Below are 26843 nucleotides of genomic sequence, written 5' to 3' on the forward strand. Positions count from 1 at the left end.
TTACTATAGCTTTGTAATATAACTTGAGGTCCAGAATTGTGATTCCCTCCAACTTTGCTTTTCTTTTTTCAAGATTGCTTTGGTTATTTAGGGTCTTTTCTGGTTCCATACAAATTTTAGGACTGTTTATTCTAGCTCTGTGAAAAAAATGCTGTTGGTATTTTGATAGGGATTGCATTAAATATGTAGATTGCTTTGTGGAATATAAACATTTTAACAATATTTTTCTTCTGATCTATGGGCATGGGATGTCTTTTCATTTCTTTGTGTTATCTAAAATTTCTTTCATCAATATTTTATAGTTTTCAGAGTACAGGTCCTTTCACCCCTTTGGTTAGATTTATTTCTAAGTATTTTACTATTTCTAAGTATTTACTGTTTTGCATTTGTAAATGGGATGGATTTCTTTTTTATTTTGTTTTCTTAATTACTCTTTCTGCTGCTTCATTTTTAGTGTATAGAAATGCAGTGGATTTCTGTATGTTGATTTTGTATCCCACGACCTTATTGTATTCCTTTATCAGTTCTAGTAGTTTTTTGGTGGACTCTTTAGGTTTTTTTTTTTTATCATGTCATCTGCAAATAGTGAAAGTTTTACTTCTTCCTTACCAATTTGGATGCTTTTCATTTCTTTTTCTTTATTTCTGACTGCTGTGGCTAGGACTTCCAGTTCTATATCGAATAAAAATGGTGAGAGTGGACATCCTGTCTTGTTCCTGATCTGAGGGAGAGAGTTCTCAGTTTTTCCTTGCTTTGAGTATGTTAGCTGTGGGTTTTCCATATGAGGCCTTTATTATGTTGAACTATGTTCCTTGTAAACCCACTCTGTTGAGGGTTTTTATCATGAATGGATGTTGTATTTTGTCAAATGCTTTTTCTGCATCTATTGAAATGACTATATGATTTTTATCCATTCTCTTACTGATGCGGTGTATCATGTTGATTGATTTGCAATTATTGAACCACCCTTGTATTCTGGGAATAAATCCCAGTTGATCATGGTAAATGCTTTTTTAAATGTATTGTTAGATTCTGTTTCTAAATATTAAGAATTTTTGTATCTCTTTTTTTGTAGTGTCTTTATCTGGTTTTGGTATCAGGGTAATACTGGTCTCATAACATGAATTTGGAAGTTTTCCTTCCTCTTCTATTCTTTGGAATAATTTGAGAAGAATAGCTTTTTTAAATGTTGAGTAGAATTCACCTGTGAAACTGTCTGGTCCTGCCTGGACTTTTGTTTGCTGGGAGATTGCTGATTATCCATTCAATTTCCTTGTTGGTAATTGGTCTGTTCAAATTTTGTTTCATCTTGATTCAGTTTTGATAGGTGACATGTTTCTAGGAATTTATCCATTTCTTCCAGGTTATCCAATTTGTTGGGATATAATTTTTCATAATATTTTCTTACAATTGTTTTTATTTCTGTGGTGTTGGTTATTTCTCCTCTTTCATTTGTGATATTGTTTATTTGAATCCTTCCTTTCTCTTTTTTTGATGAATCTGGTTAGAAGTTTATTAATTTTGTTGATTTTTTCAAAGAACTGGCTCTTGGTTTCATTCATCTGTTCTACTGTTTTTTTAGTTTCTATATCATTTATTTTTGCTCTAGTCTTTATTATTTCCTTCCTTCTCCTGGTTTTGGTTTTTTCTTTGTTTGTTGTTGTTCTTTTTCTAGCTCTTGTAGGTATAAGATTAGGTTGTTTGAGATTTTTCTTCCTTTTTGAGGTAGACCCGTGTTACTATAAATTTCCCTCTTAGAACTGCTTTTGCTGCATCCCAAAGATTTTGGACCATTTGTGTTTTAATTTCATTTCTTTCTGTGTAATTTTTTATTTCTTCTTTGATTTCTTGGTTGACTCATTCATTTTTCAGTAGCGTTATTTCCATGTATTTTCACTCTTTCTAGATTTTTTCCTGTGGTTGACTTCTAGTTTCATAATGTTGTGGTTGGAAAAAATATATGTTATGACTTTGATCTCTTTAAATTTGTTGAGACTTGTTTTGTGGCCTAATATATGATCTATCTGGAGAATGTTCCATGTTCACTTGATAAGAATGTGTATTCCAGAGTAGATCAGTATGGAGGCTCCTCAAAAAAGTAAAATAGAACTACCCTATGACCCAGCAATTGCACTACTAGTTATTTATCCAGAGGATACAAAAATACAGATTTAAAGGGGTACATGCACCCTGATGTTTATAGCAGCATTATCAACAAAAGCCAAACTATGGAAAGAGAGCCTAAATGTCTATTTACTGATGAATGGTTAAAGAAGATGTGGTATATTCACACAATGACTATTACTCAGCCATCAAAAAGAATGAAATCTTGTCATTTGCAACGACCACAGATGGAGCTATGGTGTATTATGCTAAGCAAAATAAGTCAAACACAAATACTATATGATTTCCCTCATATGTGAAATTGAGGAAACACAAGAGGTGAACATACAGGAGGGGGAGAAAAAAAGAGAGGGAAACAAACCATAAGAGACTCTTAACTGTAGAGAACAAACTGAGGGTTGATGGAGGGAGGTGCGTGGGGGATGGGCTAAATTGGTGATGGGTATAATGGAGGGCACTTGTTATGATGAGCACTGGGTGTTACATGTAAGTGATGAATCACTAAATTCTACTCCTGAAACCAATATTACACTATATGTTAACTAACTAGAATTTAAATAATTTGAAAAAAATGGAGTACTTTAAATAAATGACATTTTACAATATTTTATATGAACAAATCTTTTCCTAGTAGTTTCCCTTTTTTCAAGGTTCTACATTTTTTCTTTTACTTTTTAAAATAAAACATGTAAGGGGCGCCTGGGTGGCTCAGTTGGCTAAGCGTTCAACTTCGACTCAGGTCATGATCTCGCGGTCCGTGAGTTCGAGCCCCGCGTCGGGCTCTGTGCTAACAGCTCAGAGCCTAGAGCCTGTTTCGGATTCTGTGTCTCCCTCTCTCTCTGACTCTGCCCTGTTCATGCTCTGTCTCTATCTCAAAAATAAATAAACGTTAAAAAATAAAATAAAATAAAATAAAATAAAATAAAATAAAATAAAACATGTTAACGTGGAAAAAAAAAGAAAAAAAAGAATGTGTATTCTGCTGTTTTATGATGGAATGTTCTGAATATATCTGTTAAATCTATCTGGCCCAGTGTGTCACTGAAAGCCACTGGTTCCTTGTTGATTTTCTGTTTATTTCCACTGACTTAAGTGTTACCCATTCTCCTTTAATAAATTGTCCACATTACAGCCTGAGTGATTTTTTTTAAAACACAGGTCTGGTAACAGTAAGAACAACACTATTTATGGAGTCCTTATTATGTGACAAGCACTGTTCTAAGCATTTGTGTACTAAACTATTTAATCACCATTGTTTCTTTCTAGCTTCGGTTTCTCTGTTTTTAATCTATAAAACAAATTTCAAATTTCTCAGCATGGTATTCAAAAACTTGACTTCGGCAATAACAGTCTTCTCTTTAAGTAACAGCTTCAATGAGATAGCATTCCATCCCATACAATTTACCCAAAGTCTACAATTCAATGGTTTTTAGTATATTCACAGAGTTGTGTAAACATTGCCACAATTTTAGGATACTTTCATCACCCCCCAAAAAATTCTATACCTATACATCAGCAATCACTCCACACTTCCCCTCCTGCCCCAAACCCTCACCCAAACGTCCCAGCTCTAGGCAATTGCTAATCTACTTTCTGATTCTGTAGATTTGCCTAATCTGGAAATTCACGTAAATGGAATCATAACAACATAGTCTTTTGTGACTAGCTTCATACATTTAGCATTTTTTTAATTATTATTTTTTTAATGTTTATTTATTTTTGAGAAATACAGAGAGAGAGAGAGCCAGACAGAGTGCAATTGGGGCAGAGGCAGAAAGAGAGGGAGACAGAATCCGAAGCAGGCTCCAGGCTCTGAGCTGTAAGCACAGAGCCTGATGTGGGGCTCAAACTCACAAACCACGACATCGTGACCTGAGCCAAAGAAGTCAGACACTCAACTGACTGAGCCACCCAGGTGCCCCACATTTAGCATGTTTTTAAGCTTCACCCATGCTGTAGCATGTATCAGTAATTCATTCCTTCTCATGGCTGAATAATTTTCCATTATATAGAGATATCACATTTTATTCATCTACTCATCAGATGATGGACATTTTGTTTGTATTTTTTAGTTACTAGGAATAATGCTACTACTACAAACACGTACAAGTTTTTGTATGAACATATGATTTATTCTCTTGGGTATATACTTGGAAGTGGAATTATTGGATCATACGGTTACTCTATGTTTAACCTTTTAAAAGGAAGTGCCAGACCGTTTTCCAAAGCAGCTGCACCATTTTAAAATCCCACCTACCATTTATGAGGTTCCAATTTCTCCACATCCCCTCCAACATTTGTAATATTTGTCTTTTTGATTACAGTCATTGCAGTGGGTATGAAGTGGTATCTCATTATGGTTCAATTACATTTTCCTGATGGCTAATGATGTTAACCATCTTTTCATGTGTTTATTGACACTTCGTATATGTTCTTTGGACATATGTCAATTCAGACCATTTGTCCATTTTTACTTGGGTTACTTGCCATTTATTATTGAGTTGTAGGAATTCTTTATATATTCTGGTACAAATAAGTCACTTATCATATCTATGTTTTACAATTATTTTCTCCCATGCTGTTGGTGGCCCTTTCATTTTCTTGATGGTATCATTTATAGCATGAAAGTTTCTAATTTTGATGAATCCAGTGTACTTTTTCTTTTGTTGCTTCTGCTTTTGGTGTCTTATGTGAGGAATCATTGCCTAATCTAAGGTCATGAAGATTTCCTCCTATGTTTTCTTCTAAGAGTTTTATAGTTTTAGCTCTTACATTTAGATATATGATCCTTTTGGAGTTAATTTTTATATACAGTGTGAAGAAGGGGTCCAACTTCAATCCTTTGCATGTGGATATATAGTATCATTTTCTGAAGACTATTCTTTCCTCATTAAACTATTTTGGCATCTTTGACATCTTGGCATCTTTGGCACATGGGTTTATTCTGGACTGCCAATATATTCTACTGATTTAGATTTCTATCCTTATACCAGTAGCACACTGTACTGTTTACAGTAACTTTGTGTTAAGCTTTGAAATTAGGAATTCGTTCTTTTTCAAGACTGTTTTGCCTACTCTGTGTCCCTTGAGCTTCCATATGCATTTTAGGACTAGCTTGCCCATTTCTACGAAAAATCCAAAAGGGATTATGATAGGGAGTGTGTTGAATCTATAGATCAATTTGGGGAATACTGCCATCTTAACAATATTAAGTTTTCTAATCTGTGAACATGGGATATCCTTCCATTTATTTAGACCTTCTTTAATTTCTTTCAGTAATGTTTTGTAGTTTTCAGAGAGTAAGTTTTGCACTTTAGAAATTTTTTTTTAAATCTTTATTTATTTTTGAGAGAGAGAGAGAGAGAGAGAGAGAGAGAGAGCGTGCGTGCCGGGGAGGGGCAGAAAGGGAGGGAGACACAGAACCCAAAGCAGGCTCCAGGCTCTGAGCTGTCAGCACAGAGCCCGACATGGGGCTTGAACCCACAAACCATGAAATCATGACCTGAGCTGAAGTCGGACACTTAACTGACTGAGCCACCCAGGTTCCCCCGCACTTTTTTTGTTAAGTATTTTTATTTTTAAGTATTTTTATTTTTAAGTATTTTATTCTTTTTGATGCTATTGTAAATGGAATTGTTTTCTCAATTTCATTTTGGGTTATTCATTGTTGATGTACAGATATACAACTGATTTTTTTAAATTATTATTTTAATGGTTATTTATTTATTTATTTTTTTTGAGAGACAGAGACAGAGAGACAGAGTGAGAGCGGGGAGGGACAGAGAGAGAGGGAGACACAGAATTCAAAGCAGGCTCCAACTCGACGTGGAGCTTTAACTCATGAACCGCGAGATCATGACCTAAGCTGAAGTCAGATGCTCAACCGACTGAGCCACCCAGGTGCCTCATATAAACAACTGATTTTGTATATTAGAATAAAAAATGTTGGTTGTGGGCACCTGGGTAGCTCAGTTGGTTAGGCATCTGACTCTTGGTTTTGGCTCAGGTCATGATCTCATGGCTTTGTGGGTTCTAGCACCATGTTGGGATTCTCTCTCTCCCTTTCTCTCTGCGCTCCCCTACTCGTGCTGTCTCTCTCTCAAAATAAATAAATGAACTAAAAAAAAAATAAAAATGTTGGTTGAAATTTAATATGGTAAAAATGGATAGATATAATTTACCTAAATAAACCTCTTTGAGGTTATCACTAATTTTTAAGAGTATAAAGGGTTCTGAAGTGGAAATGTTTGAAAACTGCTTTACTAAGGTATAACTGGTATATAATGAATGTCACATATTTAAAGTATACAATATGAGGTAATTTTTTTGGGTGTAATTTTTTATCATGACTGAAAAACTACTGACCAAATAACAACCCTTTATTGGAGAAGTATCAAACTGGTTATTTGGTTCAATTATAGCATAATTTCATGCCACAATATTGAGTTTTGACATATGTGTACTTCTAAGGAAACCATTACAACATAAAGATTATGAACATATCCATCACACTTAAAACTTTCCTCCTGTCCTTTATAATTCTTCCCTCTTTCTTGCTCTAGTCATCCTTTCTTGTCCCTAAATAACTACTGATTTGCTTTCTGTTGCTATAGATTAGTATGTGTTTTCTAGAATTTTATATAAATGGAATCAGATACAATGTACTAGCTTCTCAACATATTTTGAGATTCATTTTGTTGTGTATCAGTATTGCCTTTTGAAAAATTTCTTAGTAGTATTTCTTTGTATGAATATACCACAATTTGATTAGCTTTAGATGGCTGGATCAGAATATGTCATTTTGATATAGTCCTTTTGAGATGGGAACAGGGATGTTTTTATGTGGACGAAAAGCAAACCACTAGACTTAGCTTTTACAATTACTAAATAGTTTCCTCATCATTGATCTATATTCTATCCTAATACCAGTACCCTTATCCTATCCAGGTCTCATGGACTGGTTATGGTCAAAGTAATACCCATAAAATAGATAACAGAAAAATTATTTAAGCCTGTGATTTAGGATTTGACAGACACATGGGATCCCTTTATATAGAGGGTAGAGGCACTCTTCATGTGGTAAGCAGGTAGAGAGAGCTACACAGCACTGAAATGGGCTTTGGTGTTAGCGAGTATCTTTCTGGAATAAAGGATCTACTCATAACTGCTACTGTAGGAATGGCTATTTTAAGGGAAGATCCCTTGTCTTATCCCTGAAGTAGGGAGACAGACACAGGAAAGACTGGTGGAGGCAGGGGGATGACAAATGCCACTAAGGCCGGGATGGGAGTGGGGTAGAAAGCAGCAATGTTATTCCTAGACCTCGTCCTTTAAGAGAATGGAATGTGCTCTAGCCCCAATATCCATATGCATGTCCATGGTTGGCTTTGCAAAGCAATTGGATGGGCCAGTTGCTTTTTATAAAATAATTTGGTTCCTAGGTTTGGAAAGGGAAAGACCTCACACAGCTGATGACTGATTTTAGGGATAAAGGTTAAAGGCCTCTGAGGAAAAAAGAAAAGTATCCTTTCCACTGAAGCTACCTTTTGATAGCAGTAAATATTCTAGTTCCTATCTTACAAAAAATTTGTTTTCATTGGATCCTGGAATTCCTAGGGATTGTGACAGAAGATCAACAAAGCTCTTTCCCTGTCTCTAGTTTCTGACTCTGTAGATTTGCCTAATCTAGATAATTTCTGGTTTATTCCTCTAATAAAGGAAAGAGAGGGGCGCCTGGGTGGCTCAGTCAGTTAAGCATCTAACTTTGGCTGAGGTCATGATCTCACAGTTCATGGGTTCTAGCCCCATGTCAGGCTCCGTGCTGATAGTGCTGCTTGGGATTTTCTCTCTCTCTGCCCCTCCCCTGCTCATACTTTCTCTCTGTCAAAATTATATAAATTAAGAAAGTAAGAAAGAAAAGAAAAGAAATAAAGGAAAGAGAAATGACAAGCCAGTTAGCATGCTTCCAACTCTCTGACTCTATTTCTTCCCATCAAAAATTCACTCACCTCGTAAGAGAAGAGAAATCAAGTCCCCTTGATGAGGTGTGAGCAGGTTCTTCTGGGGTCCATCTTGCAACACAGCCAGGGAATGCAGCATACATACCAGAAGCAGGGAAGGAAAAGGGGCTGTGTATTGGGATCTGTAGAATCAATGAGAAAAATGGTACACTTGTCACCACAAATTCTTTTGGAACAAAGCAGTATAAATAAATTTGTAAAATTTACTGTAATTTTTTTAAATTTTTTTAAATTTTTTTAAATTTACTGTAAAATTTACTGAGCATTTTCAATGTTGAAGGCTGTACTAAGCAATTTACATGCATTTTCTCATTTAAGCTTCACAATAATCTTATAAGGTAGGTACTATTATTATCCCCATTTTACACACTATGCTATCAGATTGCTTTTTAGTTACTTTATCTGTTTTTATGTTCCTGCTCCCCCAGCTAGTTTGTGAACTCCTGGCTGGATATCATTGTATTTTACATGTGAGGCTGATCTGGCTGTCATATTTCTTGTCTCATGACTATCAGGGTAGGTGTGAAGAAAAGACCTTCTTATACACAAACTGTTTAACTCTGTCACTTTCTCATGCATTCATTCATATTCAATATTTACTGATGCACACTCTGCCAGACCCTGGGCCGACATCCATGATAAAAGAGGTAAAAAAAAAACCAAACAACCCTACAATCTTTGCTTTGATAGAGTTCCTCCATCTGGGACAGTCTGAAAATTCTTTCTTTTACAGTTAAACTCCCTAAAAGAGTTCTTTGTATTTGCTATTGTTGATTCCCCTCTTTCTGTTTTTTTTTAAATATAAGATAGACTAATGATTTTAATTTAATAGAATTTTTGAAAACTTCAGCCAATATGTTTCAAACTCCACGCTACAAATAATTTTATTTAAAAATTGAGATACGGCCATTTGTGAGAACATGGAACAGAGAACAAACTGATGGTTGTTAGAGGTGAGGGAGAGGGCAAATTGGGTGAAGGGGAGTGGGAGATACAGGCTACCAGTCATAGAATGAATAAGTCACGGGAATAAAAGGCACAACATAGAGAATACAGTCAATGGTATTGTAACAACATTGTATGGTGACAGATGGTGGCTGCACTTGTGGTGAACATAGCATTATATATAAACTTGTCAAGTCATTACGTTGTATACCTGAAACTAATGTAACATTGTGTGTCAGCTAAAAAAATTTTTTTAATTGAGATATAATTAATGTATTGTAAAATTCACCCTTTGAAAGTGTTCAGTTCAGTGGTTTTCAGTATATTCAAAGTTGTGAATCCATCACCACTATGTAATTCCACTATGTACACCACTGTGAAATTTTTATCACCCTAAAAAGGTCATGAGATCATCATGAGACACAAATACATAATGTGTTCTGCAAGCTGGAAAGTACCAAACACATGTAAAGGATCTTCTTATAGATTTTCTCAGTAGAACCCTTACTGGTTAAGAATTTGAATTAGGATACGTACCCGTGACCCTGGGGTCTCCATCCCACGTCTTGATTGTCTTTCTTCTTTGAAGTGCACCAAACTTTCCAGAGGGGAGACAGCAACTTTTATCTGCCCCTGGCACTCTCCACTGAAGTCTGTGATGTTGTACCAGCCACAGACAAACTGGAAGCCAGAAAGAAGCGGGGAGAGGTCCACTGAGGCAAAGCCAATCACCCTCTCCTCATCTGTGGGGGAAGAGAGAAGAGCTGAGCAGTGTGACTAGGCATGTCTTGCCACTGACATTAGAGGTTGCACAGAGAATAGCTGATACAGAGGACTGGGCGGTGGTGGGGGGTAGTTCAGTGATTCCAAAATCAAAAGAGAAGACAGATAATAAGGATGAGAGAGACTGGGAACCACAGCCTGCTTTCACTATTTTGATTTCCCTTTTTGTATGGCAGGGAAAAGCTAGTAGAGTTGAGTTCTGTCCTCTTGATATAGGCAATTGGAAAACAACCCTTAAACATAAGAAACACTTGTTCTTTTCCCTACGTTGTCATGTCTCAGTAATTTTCCTCAGGACATGGGTCTTGAAAAAAATCATCTGAAAGACCATCACCTTTGGAATTATGAGAGATTTACATGTCTACATTTTCTCATTTATACTTGTCTGTATTTTCCAAATTCTCTATAACATACACATGTATTATATTTAATTAAAAACAAAAGTGACACAAATCACAAAAGAAAGCCAACCCCCTAGAAAATCAGTAGTCAGTACAAAATAAGAGCTTGGGCTCAAGCTTATAAGGGGGCTGCCCGTAATGAGTATGAAGACCCTTTCTTGGATAGACAAGCAACCATGCAATGACTCTTGTTTTCTGACTCATTGCTTCTTGTTCCTCATTTCTGACATGAAAGTATCTGGGGACAAACAGGCCCCCATCACTCCGTAAGTTCTTTTTTTGTATAGGCTCTACTCCCTATAATGAATATTAAAGGCTGATTCTACCAAACATAGGACACAATTTTCAGTTTTCAATTTGCTAAATAAATCAAGGAATGTAAATTTTTAAGAGGAGTGGTCATGAGTTTCCAAGTTTCTTGTGCACACTGCTGGTGACACTGAGCTCATCACACACTGTCTAATGTTTGTTTAGACAGCTTACTCTTCTTTGGACTGGGACCCACCTGAAACCTGAGACCAAATGTCACTTGCTTTATGTTCCCTACACTCTCCATTCCTGGTGTAAATCTTACTACATCATGAGGAAGTTGCTAAACATCCACTGAGAACACAAATGACCTGGCCAACATAGAGTGGGACAGAGAGGAGGTGCATTACAATAGCTAATCTGAGTATGGCTTTGACTGAAAACACATTACTTTAATTCCCTAAACCTCAAGTCTCATATATACAATGAGAAGTAATGAACCAGATTTAAGACCCCTTCAACTTCCAAGTTGAAGTCTTAGGCTCTAGAACGTTTGAAGTTGTGTTCCCCAGAGTAGGAGTCAAGTTATTCCTACCCAACAGGAGTGAAGAATATTGGCTAGAACCATTAATTTGCACTCCAGAGATTTTTTTTTAAAGCTTTACAATGAAAACTAATCTTGCTTTGTTTGGTTATCCAAGTATAACCTGTTCTTGATAGATTGTAACTTTAGGGTTCTGCCTAATGAAAGCACTACATCTAAACATACCTGAGAAGGAATCAGGCTAAGGTGATCACTGAGAAAAACAATAGCTTTGAAGAGCTCAATTTAATTATCAGATTGAGTGGGACAACCCATCATTCTTTCTTTGTAGTTTTGTGTTCTAATGATCTCAAACTTCCTTCATACTCGTTCTTTACTCCAGACTTTTGTATTTGCTGTTCCCTCTGACTATACTATTTCATGCCCCTTCATTTCTCAGCTGAAGTGTGCTCTAGGAAGCCTTCTCTGACATCCTGTCTGAGTTAGATATCCCCTACCGGAGAACCATATATTTGCCTAATCATACTATCCATGAGGACAGAGACCATGTATGCCTTATTTTATCTTTGAATCCCTAGCACTTAGCATAGTGCCTGGCACAGAGTAGGAACTCAAATATTTACTGAACACAGCTTGGCCAGGTTTGAGTACCTTTTGCATAGCTGAGGCTATGTGGAAAGGATGGAGTTAAGGGAAGAGAGGCATCTACCTACATTGAGAGACAGAGCTAAATAAGTGTGCTTCGTTGGGTCTAGGCATTTTCCCCATCTCCATTTACAATAGGGTTTTACAGGATTCTCTGGAGGTCCCAAAAGATAGGGAAATGTATTTTGTTCTTCTCTATACTGAATAGCCCTAGCACAGTACCTGAAGCATAGTAGGTGTAATAAAAATAGCTCCATGTATTAAGCACCAATTATGTGCCAAATACTTTACTTTTTTAAATATTAACTTATTTATTTTGAGAGAGGAGGATAGAGAGCAAGTGGGGGAGGGACAGAGAGGGAGGGAGAGAGAGAGAGAGAGAGAGAGAGAGAGAGAGAGAGAGAATCCCAAGCAGGCTCTGCACTCTCTGCACAGAGTCCCATGTGGGGTTTGAATCCACGAACCATGACCTGAGCTGAAACCAAGAGTCGGATGCTTAACTGACTGAGCCACCCACGTGCCCCATGTGCCAAATACTTTATAAATATTATCTCTATTCCTCATAAAAATCCTGTAGGGCAGGTACTATTATCCTTATTTTATTAATAAGGAAACAAAGGCTCAAAGACATAAAGTGTTTTACCTTAGGTCATGTAGTTCGTAAATAGCAGAGCCAAGATTTGAATCTAGGTCTGCAGAAGACCAAAACTTACTCTTTTCTTCTCACTACAGTAAGTGCTGAATTGAGGGAAACCACAGTCTGCTTGACCATCTCTGGAGTACTTCAGAGAAAGAAAAGAATAGAAAGCCAGGGAGGAGGTGGAGCCTAGTTAAATATACCAGGAGTTCCTTGTGTTGGTTCAGAGAAAATGCATTTATAATCAGTTCCTGCTACATTTATGAGGTTAGGTAGGAGTGGGGGACATGATAAGTGAATCTAAGGCAGGAGCATGGGATAAATCATTGAAACCAGATTCACAGCATCATTTCCAAACCAAAGCACAGGAGGAGAGACAGGTAAGTCCATTTCTTTTACACATTGACTACTCTCAGGTCTTTATTAGGCTCTGGGGTTAGCTCTCAAACTTACCACTGGCAAATAGTGTAAAAAAATGTGTAAAAGGCCCTAGCAAGAATGTTAAAGAAGCTAGATTTATAGGAGGGATTTAGTTAAGACAAAATTTTCTAAGCATAGAAACTGTGACATAACTGGATGTCCTCATCTGCTCACTTTTCCCATCCAATCTTACTAGCATGGTGAAGTACAAAAGGTGAAGGCTGTACAGCCAGTCAGAACTGGGTTCAAATCCTGGCTCCACCGATTAATAGGCATATGATGTTAGTCAAGCCCTAAACTTTCTTGGGCCTCAGCTGTTACATTTGTAACATTTAACTAATTATATTTTTACCTGCTTTTAGATATTTGGAAAGCTCTCAGCATACTACCATTCACTAAAAAGAACAAGAAAAACTGAGAAGGTTTTTACTAAGTATCAGGAACTCATTTAATTCTTCCCCTGAGGTAGGTACTATTTTATAAATAAAGAAACTGAGCATAGAGAAATTAAGTCATTCACCCAAGGTCATACAACCTTGTAAGGGGTAGAACCGGTATTTGAATCCCAAGAGTGTGGCTTCAGAGTTTGTGCTCTTAATGTTGTTGAATTATGCCTCTTAATAATGGTAGCTGACTAAAACGAGGTTCAAGGACCATGATGTTAGCACCTCCATCCTGGGGAGGTTCTTAGAACAAGATTCTAGTCTTGTGTACTGCTTAAAAATGCTAGGGTCTTGGTTAATAAGCCAGAGTCAACAGAAGGTGTAACATCATACAAAGGGGGAGAAATCATTTGTGTATGGCAGGTATACACTGTGACTGTTGAGATACAACTGGAAAGATTAAATGTACTTGGACTTCTGCACTAAGCAGGCAGTCAAATAAAATGATATGGCTTCTAAGGACTTAACTTCCATAGGAGAATAATGTGGCATTCTGTGAGATTCCCTCTAACATATACATGTATTCCCCATATCATAAGAGCCATGGGTTCACTTGGTTAAAAAAAGAAAGGGATTTGGAATTGTCAACAGGATGTGAGCTCATTTTCACAACCAAATAGATATTCACAGAATAGAGTTCATACCTCCTTTATGCCAAACTTTGAAGACCAGAGTTTGTTGTGGGTCCAAAAGAAACTCTTTTGATAGCCTATTAAGAAAAACAACCACCATAAATTAACTGTGTAGGAATTAACTTCTGCAGTATGAAACTTAGATTTGAAGAATATCTTCTAGTTTGCAAAGCACTTTCCTAACATCTTCATAGTCATCTTATAGGATATATTTTTATCTTCACAGTTAAAATGAGGGATAGAAGCTCAGAGAGAAGTAACTTGCCAAGACTTGAAATCAGGCTTCCCAGATGCAGTACTTCCCTGCCTGATGATATCTGCCACATTCAGACTCAGTTTCTCAGGACAAGAGGGGGTGTGGAAAGGGAGTTCCTCAAGAGGTAATGGCCAGTTTATTGGAGCAGGTAGGGATTCTTTTTATGCAATGTTGAAAGGGGAATGGTGCGAAGGGAGGAAGAGGGGAAAAGAACATCTACAGAGTGCCTACCCTGGGCCAGGCATGGTGCCTAGTGTCTCATATACATGTAATCTGCACAAAAACCTAGACATGGCATTATTATCCCTGCTTTACAGATGATACAGATGGGCTAAGAGAGGTCAAGTGTTTTGTTCATGGTCACATGTGAGTTGGTGAGTGGCAGGGCTGGGACTTAAAGCCTAGTTTGCTTGACTCCAAAGCCAAATTGTCCAGAGGCAAAGCACCAAAATAGGAAAGTGTCCAATTTTCATACAAGGTAAAGAAGTTGATGTGGAATTCAGTGAGTATCTCTAATACATTTTATGTGAAGTGACTTAACGTAGTTTTAAATTACAAATATTTGGAAAATTCAAAAACAGGTACCATTGTTCCAGGAGATCCAGGGAAAACCAAGAGACTTACTATCCTTCCCTAGACACCGTTGGTGAACTGAAGAGAGCCCAGTTTAACACCAATGAGAGACGTTGTGATAAAGTGAAATACTGTGTCAAAAATCTGAAGTCTAGCTCATGGTCAAAATACACATCTCTGAATTCTAGCTCTACTATTATCACTTGAGTGGCCCTGGAAACGCAGACTTTTTGAGCCCTGGTTTTCTTACCTGTTAAATTGGATAATTATTTTCTACCTATGAGGTTCCTAGCAGCATCAAGTGAAACAATTTTGTGAGAAAGCAATTGTAAACAGCACCATTACTCATTTTTCTTCTCATCTTTCCTCTGCTTCCAACAGACTATGTAACCTCCCTGGTCCACAGTCTTAACTTTAAAGTGAGGTGATGGGGGCGCCTGGGTGACTCAGTCGGTTAAGTGACCGCCTCTTGATTTCGGCTCAGGTCATGATTTCATAGTTTGTGGGTTCCAGCCCTGTGTTGAGCTCTTTGCTGAGAGTGTAGAGCCTGCTTGGGATTCTCTCTCTCCCTCTCTCTCTGCCACTCCCTAACTCATGCTCTTTCTCTGTCTCACACACACACAAAATAAATAAACTTAAAAAAAAGATTAACAAAAAATAAAACGAGGGGATGAAATTAGGAAACTGTCAATGTCACTTCATCAAGTCCATAAAGTTAATTTCTGAATGAATAAATCACCTTCACTTAGAAGCTTAGCCCTCTGGCTTCCTGCCTTTTAAGGCAGATTTGATATTTTGGATGAAGTACCTGACCATTAAGGCCAGAATTTCTATAATTTCCGGTAGCTCACCATAGATAGTACTGAGTTGTCACTGTAGTTTTAGCACCTGACTCAGGCCAGCCTCTTAAATTTCAAAACATTGAACATGTGAGCAAGTGCTGAGGCTCAGGTAGGTATGTAAATACTGTGAGAAAATAGCAGATCAGACACCATGTGGTGTAGCTACTGTTGTACTGTTGGTGAATAAGAAAGAAACTTTATAAAGACAATAGTTAACAGTAGTTATACTAGAACTCACACTTAAAAAAAATTTTTTTTTAATGTTTATTTCTGGGAGAGAGAGAACGAGAGAGCATGAGTGGGGGAGAAGCAGAGAGAGGGAGACACAGAATCCGAAGCAGGCTCCAGGCTCCGAGCTTCAGGACAGAGCCTGATGCGGGGCTCAAACTCATGAACTGTGAGATCATGACCTGAGCCAAAGTCAGATGCTTAACTGACTGAGCCACCCAGGCGCCCCGAGAACTCACACTTTTAATGATTATGACACAGGTGACAGAAGAAAAGGGAGGATGTGCCTTGCACTGCAGCATCAGGCCTGTATGTCAGCCCCTTACCTCTGAGCCACACTCCAACATGACTGACAGGACTCCACTTCTAATTCTTTTGAGTCTTCCAAAGGAGATCTAACATTTGTTGAGTGCCTGCTATGTACCATGAGGTAATTTTCCTAAATGTCATCTAATTTGGACCTCACAATAACTCTGTAAAAATTAACCCCACTTTACAGATGAGGAATCTGAGGCTCAGAGATATAATGTAATTTGTCCACACAGCTAATGAATGACAGAGATGGGGCTGGATGCCATGTCTCTCTTGGTGCAAAGCCCAGGCTCTTTCTACTGCACCAGAAATCTTTTTCAAGAATATATAATCTGTAGTCTTTACTGAGGTTAGTTTGCTCTGCCTTCTTCACCTCTATAAATTGTGTATATTCTTCAATACTCAGTTGAATTGTCTTATTTAAGAAGCCTTCCTTGAACTTCTGTGTTGGCCTAAATAATCTTTCTGAGATGCACAAGAATTCTTTTTTACTACCTTTACAGCACTTGTCACATTCTATTGTCTATTTTCCCAGGTAGACCATGAATACCTCAATAGCAGGGACTGTCTTAACCATCTTTCATTCCCAGTCCCTAGAACAAAGCGGGGCATATAAGAGGTCTTCACTGAATAATTTTTTAGTGGTACTGAGCTCAAAAGAGCTCAAAAAGAGTAAAAAAAAAACCCAGTGCAGTAAAATATTTAAACCATTACTAGCTGTGAATTCATAAGCACCAGAATTAAATAACTGCTTGATAAGTAAATCATTTTCCCAGTCTGCTCAATATTGTTGTGTCTCTTGAAACAAAAAGCCAATTCTAAAAGACTGATGGAATATCATAAAATACAAACCTTGACTGCTGTTGAAAATTCCAGATGGGGGAATCTGTGTTTTCAACCACGTGGGTGAAGACAGGAGATGGCTCATCAGCTGTTGCAAAGGATACACAGCAACTGGGCATCAATACTTTCCGCTCTGTCAAGGGGATCCCTGAAATGGAACACAGTAGAATGACTGACTTTACGGTGCCGGAAAGAATGTGCTGGAAGCCTCCCATTATACAGGTATAAGCAGGACCTATCTTTGGGTCTTTGCTTGAGCTATTCCCTATATCTGAAGTGTTTCCAGTATCCTTTCTGCTACTTAAACTGTCCTTTCAAGGCTCAGTTCATAAATATTCCCCAGTGAAGAATGACTTCTCCCATCAACTTCATACTTGTGGGATGATGGAAAATACTGGATTGAGAGAAAAAAGTAGAACTGCAAAAAGCCCGAGACTTAAAAGTCAGATGATCAATTATCAGCTCTGCCATATACATTCTGTGTGACTTTGAGCAAGGCTGATCTAGGCTATAGCTTCCTCAAATGGGGCATATGATACTTATACCTCCTAAGTTGTTACAAGGATTAAAAATAATATTAGGTAACTTATACACTACTTATTATGTGCCTGGTACTTTCTAATTACTATACATGTATTAGCTCATTTAGACTTTATAACCTCACACATAGGTTTTATTATTATTCCCATTATATAGATAAAAAAAACTGGGGTACATAGAAAGTAAACATTTTAAGTGGTCACATGTTTATTAAATAATAGAACTGAGAGTCAAATTCAAGTATTCTGGCTCTAGAGTCCAAGCTCTCAGCCATTTTCTTCATTGCCTCTACTAGAGTTAAGAAATGTAAAACATTGAGTACTGTGCTGGTGTTAATTCTTACAAGATCAGGTCTCCAGTGTGGGACACTCAGTCATTTATTCTCTCTTAAGACAAAGTAAAATGGTTTTCTTTTCCTCCTTCCTAGGAGAATAACAGCATATAAGGGTAAATTTGAATGAGGGGACTGTAAGGAGGCAAGGTGAAGGCTTTAAGGCCCTTCATTTACATTCAAAATCCAAACACAGAAATGACAATGTGTATTTTTCACATTTTGCCAGGCTGTGTTCCAGCCCTTATGAGGACCTACAGCAGAATTTTTTCTTCAGTCATCTCAGTTTACCCAAAAGATGATTCTCTGTTTTACAGAAGCTGACAAATGTTGGTAGGGGAATGTGAGGTCCACACAAGGAGGATGAATGTCCTGAATTACATTCATTACAAAGTCAACCTTACAGTTGTGATACGTAGAGAGCAGACTTTTCATATAAGATCTCAGTAGGCTGCCTAAACCTACTTACCTAAACTGCTATTCAAAGAAATACAGTTGTTTGTGGAGGACACAATTTAAGTTAGAAAATGTAACATTAAAATTTTTAATTTATTTATGAGGAAAAAAACCAACAAAAATGAAGATAGTTGGTGATACTAGATAGTCTATAAATGAACTAACAAGATAACCACTAGCCACAAGTGGCTATTTAACTTTAAATTAAATTCATGAAAATATAGATGAAAAATTCAGTTTCTCAGTTGCACTGGCCACATTTCAAGTGCTCAATTGCCACATGTGGCTACTGGCCACCATACTGGACAATAAAGATACAGAACATCTCCATCACAGTACAGAGTTCTTTTGGACAGTGCTGAGTAATTGAGACTCTGTATAATATAGAGTCTATGTATTCCACAAGATCACTTTCAGCTCTGAATCTCTGCTATGAATCTTAGGATTACAGATGAAGGAAAGAAAAAAGAAGAAGTGTGTCTTAAACATAACTTAAGCAACCTAGAGGAACAAAAAACTCACATTATCACTACTACCACAGGGCCTCCCTGCATCCAAGATATAAAATGGCTTCAGTGCGTTCTGTTTCCTACAACTGAACACTCCCTGACACAGCTGCTCTTTCTCCCACTTTCCTTAGAAAGTCTCAAGCTTTTCAATTGATTTCTTCCAATAAAATGTCATAAATCCTCACAGTGAGGGAGAGATAATCTGCCTCTATGTTGGCAGTTCCCACAAAATCCTGTGATAATGTGTCTGGGTTTTCCTCACTAAACTCAGAGTTCCCTGAATGCATGGAGAGGACCCAAGGCCCTTATTAAAGGTTTGCAGTCTCGCCTCTACCTCTGTCTACAGACACTTGCCAGGGTTGGAGAGAGAAGCTGCCTTATCTGCTTGCAGCATGCACACACCAGCAGAGGACAACAACATCTGCTCCGGAAAGCTCTGAGAGATCAGCAGAGAGGGCCAGTTATGGTTCTGAGAGGCAGGACCCTAGGTTCCTGTGTACTCTGCCACTAATTTACCATGACATGAGCACTTCATTCTGGCTCTCTGGGTATCAGTTTCCTCACCTGGAACATGTACTCCCAAAACACTTCTTGCAATAAACTTATGATTCCAAATGTCTACTAGTACTGCTCAGAACGCTCTCATACCACCCACCCCACCCCATCCCTTTTAAACGTCTGTTAGTTTTGAAGATGGTTTATCTGCTAAAGGCCTCGAAATAAAACTACTGCTTTGATTTTGGAAGAAAACTGTTTCTTACTCAATCTTGAATAGAAATACTCCTTTCAGCCAAACAGCAGGTGACAAATTACTTGAGAAAGCAGGTCTATCAGGTTTCCCTGGCTTTCTCCTTGTGGGTAGAAATTCAGGTGGGCCTGTTTACATATCTGGAAAAGGTCAAGTTCTGAAACACTTTTTTGGAGGCAGCCTAGAAGAAAGCCACTATACCTCCCACAGGTTGGGGCACACATCAAGAGCAGTTAAGGGGACTTGAGATGAACCAGTTTTACCGTTTTCCCTAGATTTCCTGTGTTTTATGTAAATATATGCATCAAGAAAGATATAATCGTTTCACAGAGATTAACCCCTTATATTCGGGTAACACCTTATAGCTTACAAATCTTTCTTATATACGAAACTTATGCTCATAACATACCTGAAAATCCCACAAGATAGGTGCCTCTATCCCTATTTCACAAATAAGGCAACCAGGGAACAGAGAGGTAAAGTGGCTTGCTCATCACGAACCTGGTTAACTAGGATTTGGAAGACCCAGCCAGGTTTCAGGGCTCCTACTCCAGGGTTTTGTCATTGCAATAGTTCTAATTAGCTCTATTTGGTTAAGAGCTCTCTCTCTGGCCTGGAATGAATGCATGGAAACCTTCCCCTCAAGCGATGCCCAAATTTGTATGTTAACAAAAACTGAGTGCAGTTTCATTAAGTCAATGTTAACGGACACTTCCTCTCTGTCACATGTGCCCACATGGGTCAGGTTTGATTCCTGATCTGGGGGAAACAGACGCAAACAAAATAAGAGGAAGACTATACCAAAAGCGCAGGTAGCTGTGGGAACCCAGAGGGGCTCCTAACCCTGCCTGGGTAGGTTAAAAAGAGCCTCTAAAGGCTGATGATACTGTAGATAATTTTTGTTTCTACTGAGTATAGCTTAGATTACCCCAAATAATTTTACCTCTCTGTTCCTCAGTGCCTTATTTATAAAACAGGGCCAGCAATAACCTGTTTGTCTAGTAAAAGAATACAAATCTGAAGAGTACTGAAGCGGATTCATAAAGAAAGGATCTCAGAGCTTTCTTTAACAAAAGTATTCAAGAAGCTTTTTTAGAGGTGCCTGGGTGGCTCAGTCAGTTGAGTGTCTGACTCTTGATTTTGGCTCGGGTCATGATCCCAGGGTTGTGGGAGTGAGCCCTGCATTGGGCTCCATGCTGAACGTGGGCCTGCTTAGGCTTCTTTCTCCTTCCTCACCTCTGCCCCTCTCCCCTGCTTATGTGTCCTCTCTTTCTCTCTCAAATTAAAAAAAAAAAAAAAAAAAAAAAAAAAGGTCTTTTATTTTCAGAACCAGGACCACAGTGGAGACCACAGAAAGTTCAAAGCTGCTTTATGTTTAAGCTCTACTGAGGCTAATTCAGGGCTGTTTTTGAACCTTCTGCATACAGCCTTGCATGCAAAATGATTTTCACAAAAGCTTGGCAAATTATAGCTGAATCAGACAGTATGGCATGAGTTGCCCTCAACACTATGTTTTTAGATGATAAGAGCTAAAGGGAATCTTAGACATGAACGTGTATGGCCATCACATTTCATGGCTGAGGAGAAGAGAAATGCATTTGCTCAAAGTCACAAAGCAAGTTAATGACTTAGTTAGGGCCAGAACCCAGTCCTCTGACTCCCATTACAGAACTCTATTACATCATCATCTGGAAGGCACATTTCAGAGAGGTGGTGGGCAGGTCTGTATTTCTCAAGACCAAACACAGTGCCTGACTGACACATAAACTTTGTGGGAGGAAAGAATATATGGGTCTGTCACTGAGGGTAGAATCAAGAGACAACAGAGATCTCTGAAAATCAGATATCTACCCTGATGAGTGCTCTGCCCTGGATAAACACAGAGAGGCCAAATAACAAGTGATTTATAGATTTGTAATTCAAATCCAAAAATGTTGGAGGTGTTATGTATCATATTCACAAACAAGAGGACATTAATACATTTGCTTAGCTACATCATGAAGATCAGGGTGCTGGGATACAGAAATAAACACACAGTCCCTGTCCCAAAGAACAGACAGCTAGTGGGGAGACACATTTATAGACATCTTCAGCGCAGACTGATATATAATATGAAGAAAGACAACTGTGTGGGAGTGGGGGTGGTGGTATGGGGCGTTTGGGAAATCTAGAGGGAGGTTTTGTGCTAAGAGAGGTGGTCAGTAGGCTTCAAAGTGTTGGTGTCATTTAGTCTATCTTGAAGGATGAGGCGTAAGTTTGTTGAAAAGGAGAGAAAAAAAGGCATTCCAGGAAGAGAAAAGAGCATGGTCAAAGGCTTGGTAGTAGGAGAGAGAATGGTGCATTGGCAAAAAACAAACTGTTGACTGTAAGAAATGGTGCAAGATGAGGCTGGAAAGACTGATTAGGCCACGTGGGCAGCACTTTGTGTTCTATGTCACTGAGAGTGCAAGTGATACGAAGCCAACAAAGTATTTTAAGTTGAGAGAGGTCATATTTGTTGACAAGACATATAACCTCAACAGCAGAATGAAAAAGATACTGAAAGAAAACACTGGAAGTAGCAACCATTAAAAGGGCTATCCCATTAGTCCATGTTTCTGAAGCCTGAACAAGCAATGTGGCACTGAGAATGGAGAAGAGGTGACAGAAATTTTCTGTGTAAGAGGCCACGATCCTATACCCTGTATTGGACACAGTGGAATAAATATATTAATCCTGTGACTTATCCTCTGTTAAATTCCCCATAAGCAACTTTGCTGCAGGGGAGGCCAAGTAGGAAATCAGAGAAGGTGTTAAGAAGAGGGCATTTGACCAAGGCCTCAGATTCATCTACCTCCCCACTTAACAAACATTTACTGCTGCTTATGTGTCAGATGCAGTTTTAGGTGTTGCGGATTTAGCATAAATAAAACAAAACAAAGAAAAATCCCTGTTTCTGTAGGACTTATATTCTTCTAGAAAAGACAGAAAGTAAACAAAACACACTGTTAAAGGCTGTAGACAAAAATAAAGCAGGGAAGGGGCGCCTGGGTGGCTCAGTCGGTTGGGCGTCCGACTTCAGCTCAGGTCATGATCTCGCAGTTCGTGGGTTCAAGCCCCGTGTCGGGCTCTGTGCTGACGGCTCAGAGCCTGGAGCCTGCTTTGGATTCTGTGTCTCCCTCTCTCTCTGACCCTCCCCCGTTCATGCTCTGTCTCTCTCTGTCTCAAAAATAAATAAACGTTAAAAAAAAAAAATAAAGCAGGGAAGAGGGATAGAAAATGTTGGGGAGGGGCTACAATTTTAGATAGGTGGTCAGGGAAGGCCTTCTGAGACAAAGTTATTTCAATAAAGACAAACCAGGAGTTAAGAATATACCAAGCAGAGGAACATCAGATCCAAAGGCCTCCAGGCAGGAGTCTGTCTATATTCCAGAAAAAGCAAAGGTGGGGGGGTGGGCAGCATGGCTGGAACAGGGTGAATGTGGAGAAGAGCAGGATACCAGCTGGAACTTGGTAGCTGGGGAAGGGGAGAAAGGAATTCAGGCTGAGAAAGGTGTGTGAACAAAGGCCCAGGGAATAGCTTGCTGTTTGTTGTGATGTAACACAAAGGAAGCCAAACACTACTGGAAGAAAATCACCATTGTGTCATCCACAGTCACTCTAAAATCATATCAGTTAGTCTTAGTGGAGCCCTTGCTACTGCTCAGCAATTTTCTTATCTATTTCTTCATGATTCCCATAACTCCCCTGCAATGACTAGCCAAAAGAGGATCCAGTCAGAGGGTAAAGTGCTGATATTATCCCCCATGCCCTCTCTAAGCAAGCCCAGAATATACACTTTCCTACTTTAATACCTTTGTTTAAGTTGAAATATCTACCTGGAGTTTTATCCCCACCTTTCTGAAATCCTATTCATTCTAAAAACTTCTCTTGATTTCTCAGACATATCTCATCTCTCTGTTTTTAAACTCTCTAATTTTTAAAAAAATCTTTACTTATTTATTTTTGAGAGAGAGCGAGAGAGAGAGAATGAGCATGCTCATACACATGAACAGGGGAGGGGTAGAGAGAGAGGGACACAGAATCCGAAGTAGGCTCCAGGCTCCAAGCTGTCAGCACAAAGCCCAACCTGAGGCTTGAACCCACAAACTGTGAGATCATAACCTGAACCAAATTCGGACATTCAACTGACTGAGCCACTCAGATGCCCCTCTAAACTTTCTAAATTCTATATATTATAGAGCTCTTTTGGCCTTCGGAACATTTTGCTTTATATATCATTAATTGTGTAGTTGCCAGTCTTCTTAATGGGGATATCGGCTCTCAGAGGACAGAAACTATGTGTCATCTGCTCTGCCCTCTCTGTACCTGGCACTGGCCCAGCAGAGATTTACTACTTGCTGAATTGAACTGCCATTCTTGCAATGTAAGCATAGCACTGGGCATGCAATACATACCCACCCTGGACTAGAGTGACTGGTAAACATAGTGTAGGCAGGATTAACTGGCAAACACAGCCATATCTCAGGCAGAATGGTATACAGGAAAGAGCATGGGCTTCAGATCCAGACATAGCTGGACTCAATCCTGGCTTCCCAGAGTTTATTAACTGTGTAACTCATGTCACTTTAACTTCTTGATCTTTAGAAAATGGGTAGGTACTGCAATCTATTCACACCATAACTGCACTTGTTGTAAGGATTAAATGAGATAATTATTGTGCAAAAATGAGAATAGAACTTGATACAAGGAGATGCTCAATAAATTATCGTCAAATTACCTTCCGAAGTCATATTTTAAAAATGGAACTTATCTAATAGAAAAGTTGTAAGTATATTTGTATTGTCTTGTATTTGTACTTGTATCACTTTTTGCAATATAGGCACCCCACCCTAAAATGGAACGTAACTCATACCTCTGTATTTTAAAGTCTATTTTCAATGCAATAACAATAACAAAACAATTCTTAAAAAAATTAAAGTTTTTTGTGCTTTCCTTAATTCAGTTTTTATATAATATACTTGTCAAAAATAGGCTGCTTTGGTGGGTCAGTAAAAAAGCAAAAATTATTTCCTGGTTTTGTGATTCAAATGGGATCTCAGTATCTCTAATACAGCAAAGCAAGGACTATACTTGGAGAAGACTTTGTCCTGAGATAAAACATTTCAAGGTGATTTCTATTGTTGACAACATCACAGGTACTGTTAATATTACAAGTGACTATTGCCAACTATTGCCTATGTTCACAATCACAGGAAATGTTAAGTTTTAGTTTGAGGGTAATAAAATTCAGATGTAATCATTTTCCTTTTCAAGTTCACCAACCTGACTTTTATCCTTGGAGCCTTTGGGGGGTTTAGCCATGCAGTGTTAAGAACTCTTGGCCCCAAGTGCATAATGAAGAGGACCTGAGTTGGTAGCAATGGAAAGAAAAAAAGAGTCCTAAGAGAAATTTAAGGGATAATACAACAATTTAATGGATTTGATGATTTCATGGTGGATAAGGGAAAGAGAAGTATCTAAGCTGACAGGTTTCTGGACTGGGGAATTAATGATATGCAAAATTAATAAAACTGGCAAGGTCCACTTAAGTTCAGAAAGGCTCTCATGTTGCTTAAATCTGTAGGCTTGAGAAATATCAAAATTATTGATTAAGATGGTTAACAGTTATTACAGATTCTGTCATGATTTGAAAGATTTGTGAAGATAGGACCATGGCCTGAGGTGTCAGATAGATGTTCCTGGAAAAGTAAGTAGGGCATACCTTTTAAGCTCAAATGCATCGCTCTTTCTACCAGGATACTAACTGCAAAAGTTCCATCCAACTCATCTGGGCCCTCCTGGGCTGGGCAGACTTCCCCTGTGGTGGTGTTGCAGGGGACCTGGGTGGAGGCAGGAGACTTCTGGTGGTCAGGTGATGGAGAGCGCTGGATCTCATCATGCCTTCTGGGGAACTGCTCAGACTCACTGTGGCTGCTGCAGTCCACAGAATCCAGTTCATGAGCAGGCCCAGGGTGTGGGGAAGGAGAGGAAAGAACCACGTGAACTCGCAAGGCAGCTCCTGAGAGGTTGGAAGCATTTCGTCCAAACAGAGGATACACACCTGCAAGAGGATGGAGGAGAATAAGCCCAAACAAGCAGGAACCAAGAACACCCTCTAACCTTGGAGGAGATGACTGAGAGTGCTTGTGGTCCTCTCTCCTTTGACAGGCCTACATGCCCCAACAAACCAGTCTGTAAAAGAAAGTATGAACCTAGTATTCCTTCCTTTCTTCCCAGCACACACACTATCTCCATTAATGGAAAGTAGTGAGAGCTTGGATTTGAAGTCACAGCCAAATGACTACCAGGAAGAGCTGTTGTGGAATAGATTTAGGTGCTGGGGGCGAGCAGACTTAGATGACCTCTGAAGCCTCTTGAAAGTAAGATTTTTTTATTAAAGCAGGAGTGGTCTGTCTTCTCTTCCACATGTTCTCACTGGCCCTTGTCCTTAGGCCTTCTCCTTAGGAAGCTGTCCTGGTGCTCAATTTAGCCTGTTTCAACAACTAAATATGTTCTGGCGGTAGCCCTGAAGATCATTTGGAAGTGAAGTAGGAGGTGGAGGCAAAGGAGGCAAGAAAGAAAATTGGAGGAATTAGTACTTGTTGAGTGTTTTTCACGTGCTAGAATCTGAGGGGTTAGGTAACCCACCAACGTGACTTTTTCAAAAAGTGGTAGATTTAAACCCAGGGATCTGAACTTATAGACTTCTTGGATATTAAAATGAGATTTAATTATAAAGCAGAAGGCACTATGAATTCTTTCAGAATCTCAAAGATTGCTTCATTAGACTCATTTCAATTCAGGAAAATGGAGCTATTTGATTCACAGAAAGCAGCAAGATGGAACTTTCCGTGTTCTTTTTATTTTTGTTTTTAAGTAACCTCTTTTCTTCTGATGCAATGTGTGAATTATCATCATTATCACAAGGAGAAAGTAAGGGTGATAGGAGGGGAGTCATCTAAAAACAACATAGCCAAATCCTTACCCCAAGAAACTTAACAGTTACTTGGAAGGCCGGTTGGAAGAATGACTGGATGGACTGCTTGACTCATCCAACAAATACATCAAATGCCACACCTTGTACAAAGCCCCTTCACAAGAGGATAAAAAGCTTAGACTGAAGGGATGTGGAGAAGCATGAGAGAAATGGACAATCTGAAAAGTTAAATCCTGCCTTTGGTATCACTCAGTAAAAAGAGGTACTTGTGCTTGAGTTTGATCCCTAAATGTTTATTCAGTGTTCCAGACCTACTTTCTTCAGCACAGTGAAGTTAAAAGCCTATCTTTACAAACTTTAGTTCAGGTGAGCTTTGCTTACTTCAAATACTTTTTCTGCATGCT

The 26843-nt window shown here is 38.7% G+C and overlaps 1 protein-coding gene across 10 annotated transcripts in view; it reads right to left on the minus strand.

The window, feature by feature from the left end:
* Positions 1 to 26843, minus strand: part of C2CD3 (C2 domain containing 3 centriole elongation regulator) — a 143633-nt gene that overhangs the window by 31639 nt on the left and 85151 nt on the right. For all 10 annotated transcript variants that reach the window (XM_053203667.1, XM_053203669.1, XM_053203663.1 and 7 more), the window contains 5 exons: positions 25225 to 25563; positions 16907 to 17045; positions 13856 to 13920; positions 9627 to 9832; positions 8133 to 8266 (listed from right to left, as the gene is read on the minus strand). In XM_053203667.1, the coding sequence (XP_053059642.1) occupies positions 8133 to 8266; positions 9627 to 9832; positions 13856 to 13920; positions 16907 to 17045; positions 25225 to 25563 (883 nt within the window). The remainder of the gene's footprint in view (positions 1 to 8132; positions 8267 to 9626; positions 9833 to 13855; positions 13921 to 16906; positions 17046 to 25224; positions 25564 to 26843) is intronic.

This window comes from Acinonyx jubatus, chromosome D1 (assembly GCF_027475565.1).
Source record: "Acinonyx jubatus isolate Ajub_Pintada_27869175 chromosome D1, VMU_Ajub_asm_v1.0, whole genome shotgun sequence".
NCBI lineage: Eukaryota > Metazoa > Chordata > Mammalia > Carnivora > Felidae > Acinonyx > Acinonyx jubatus.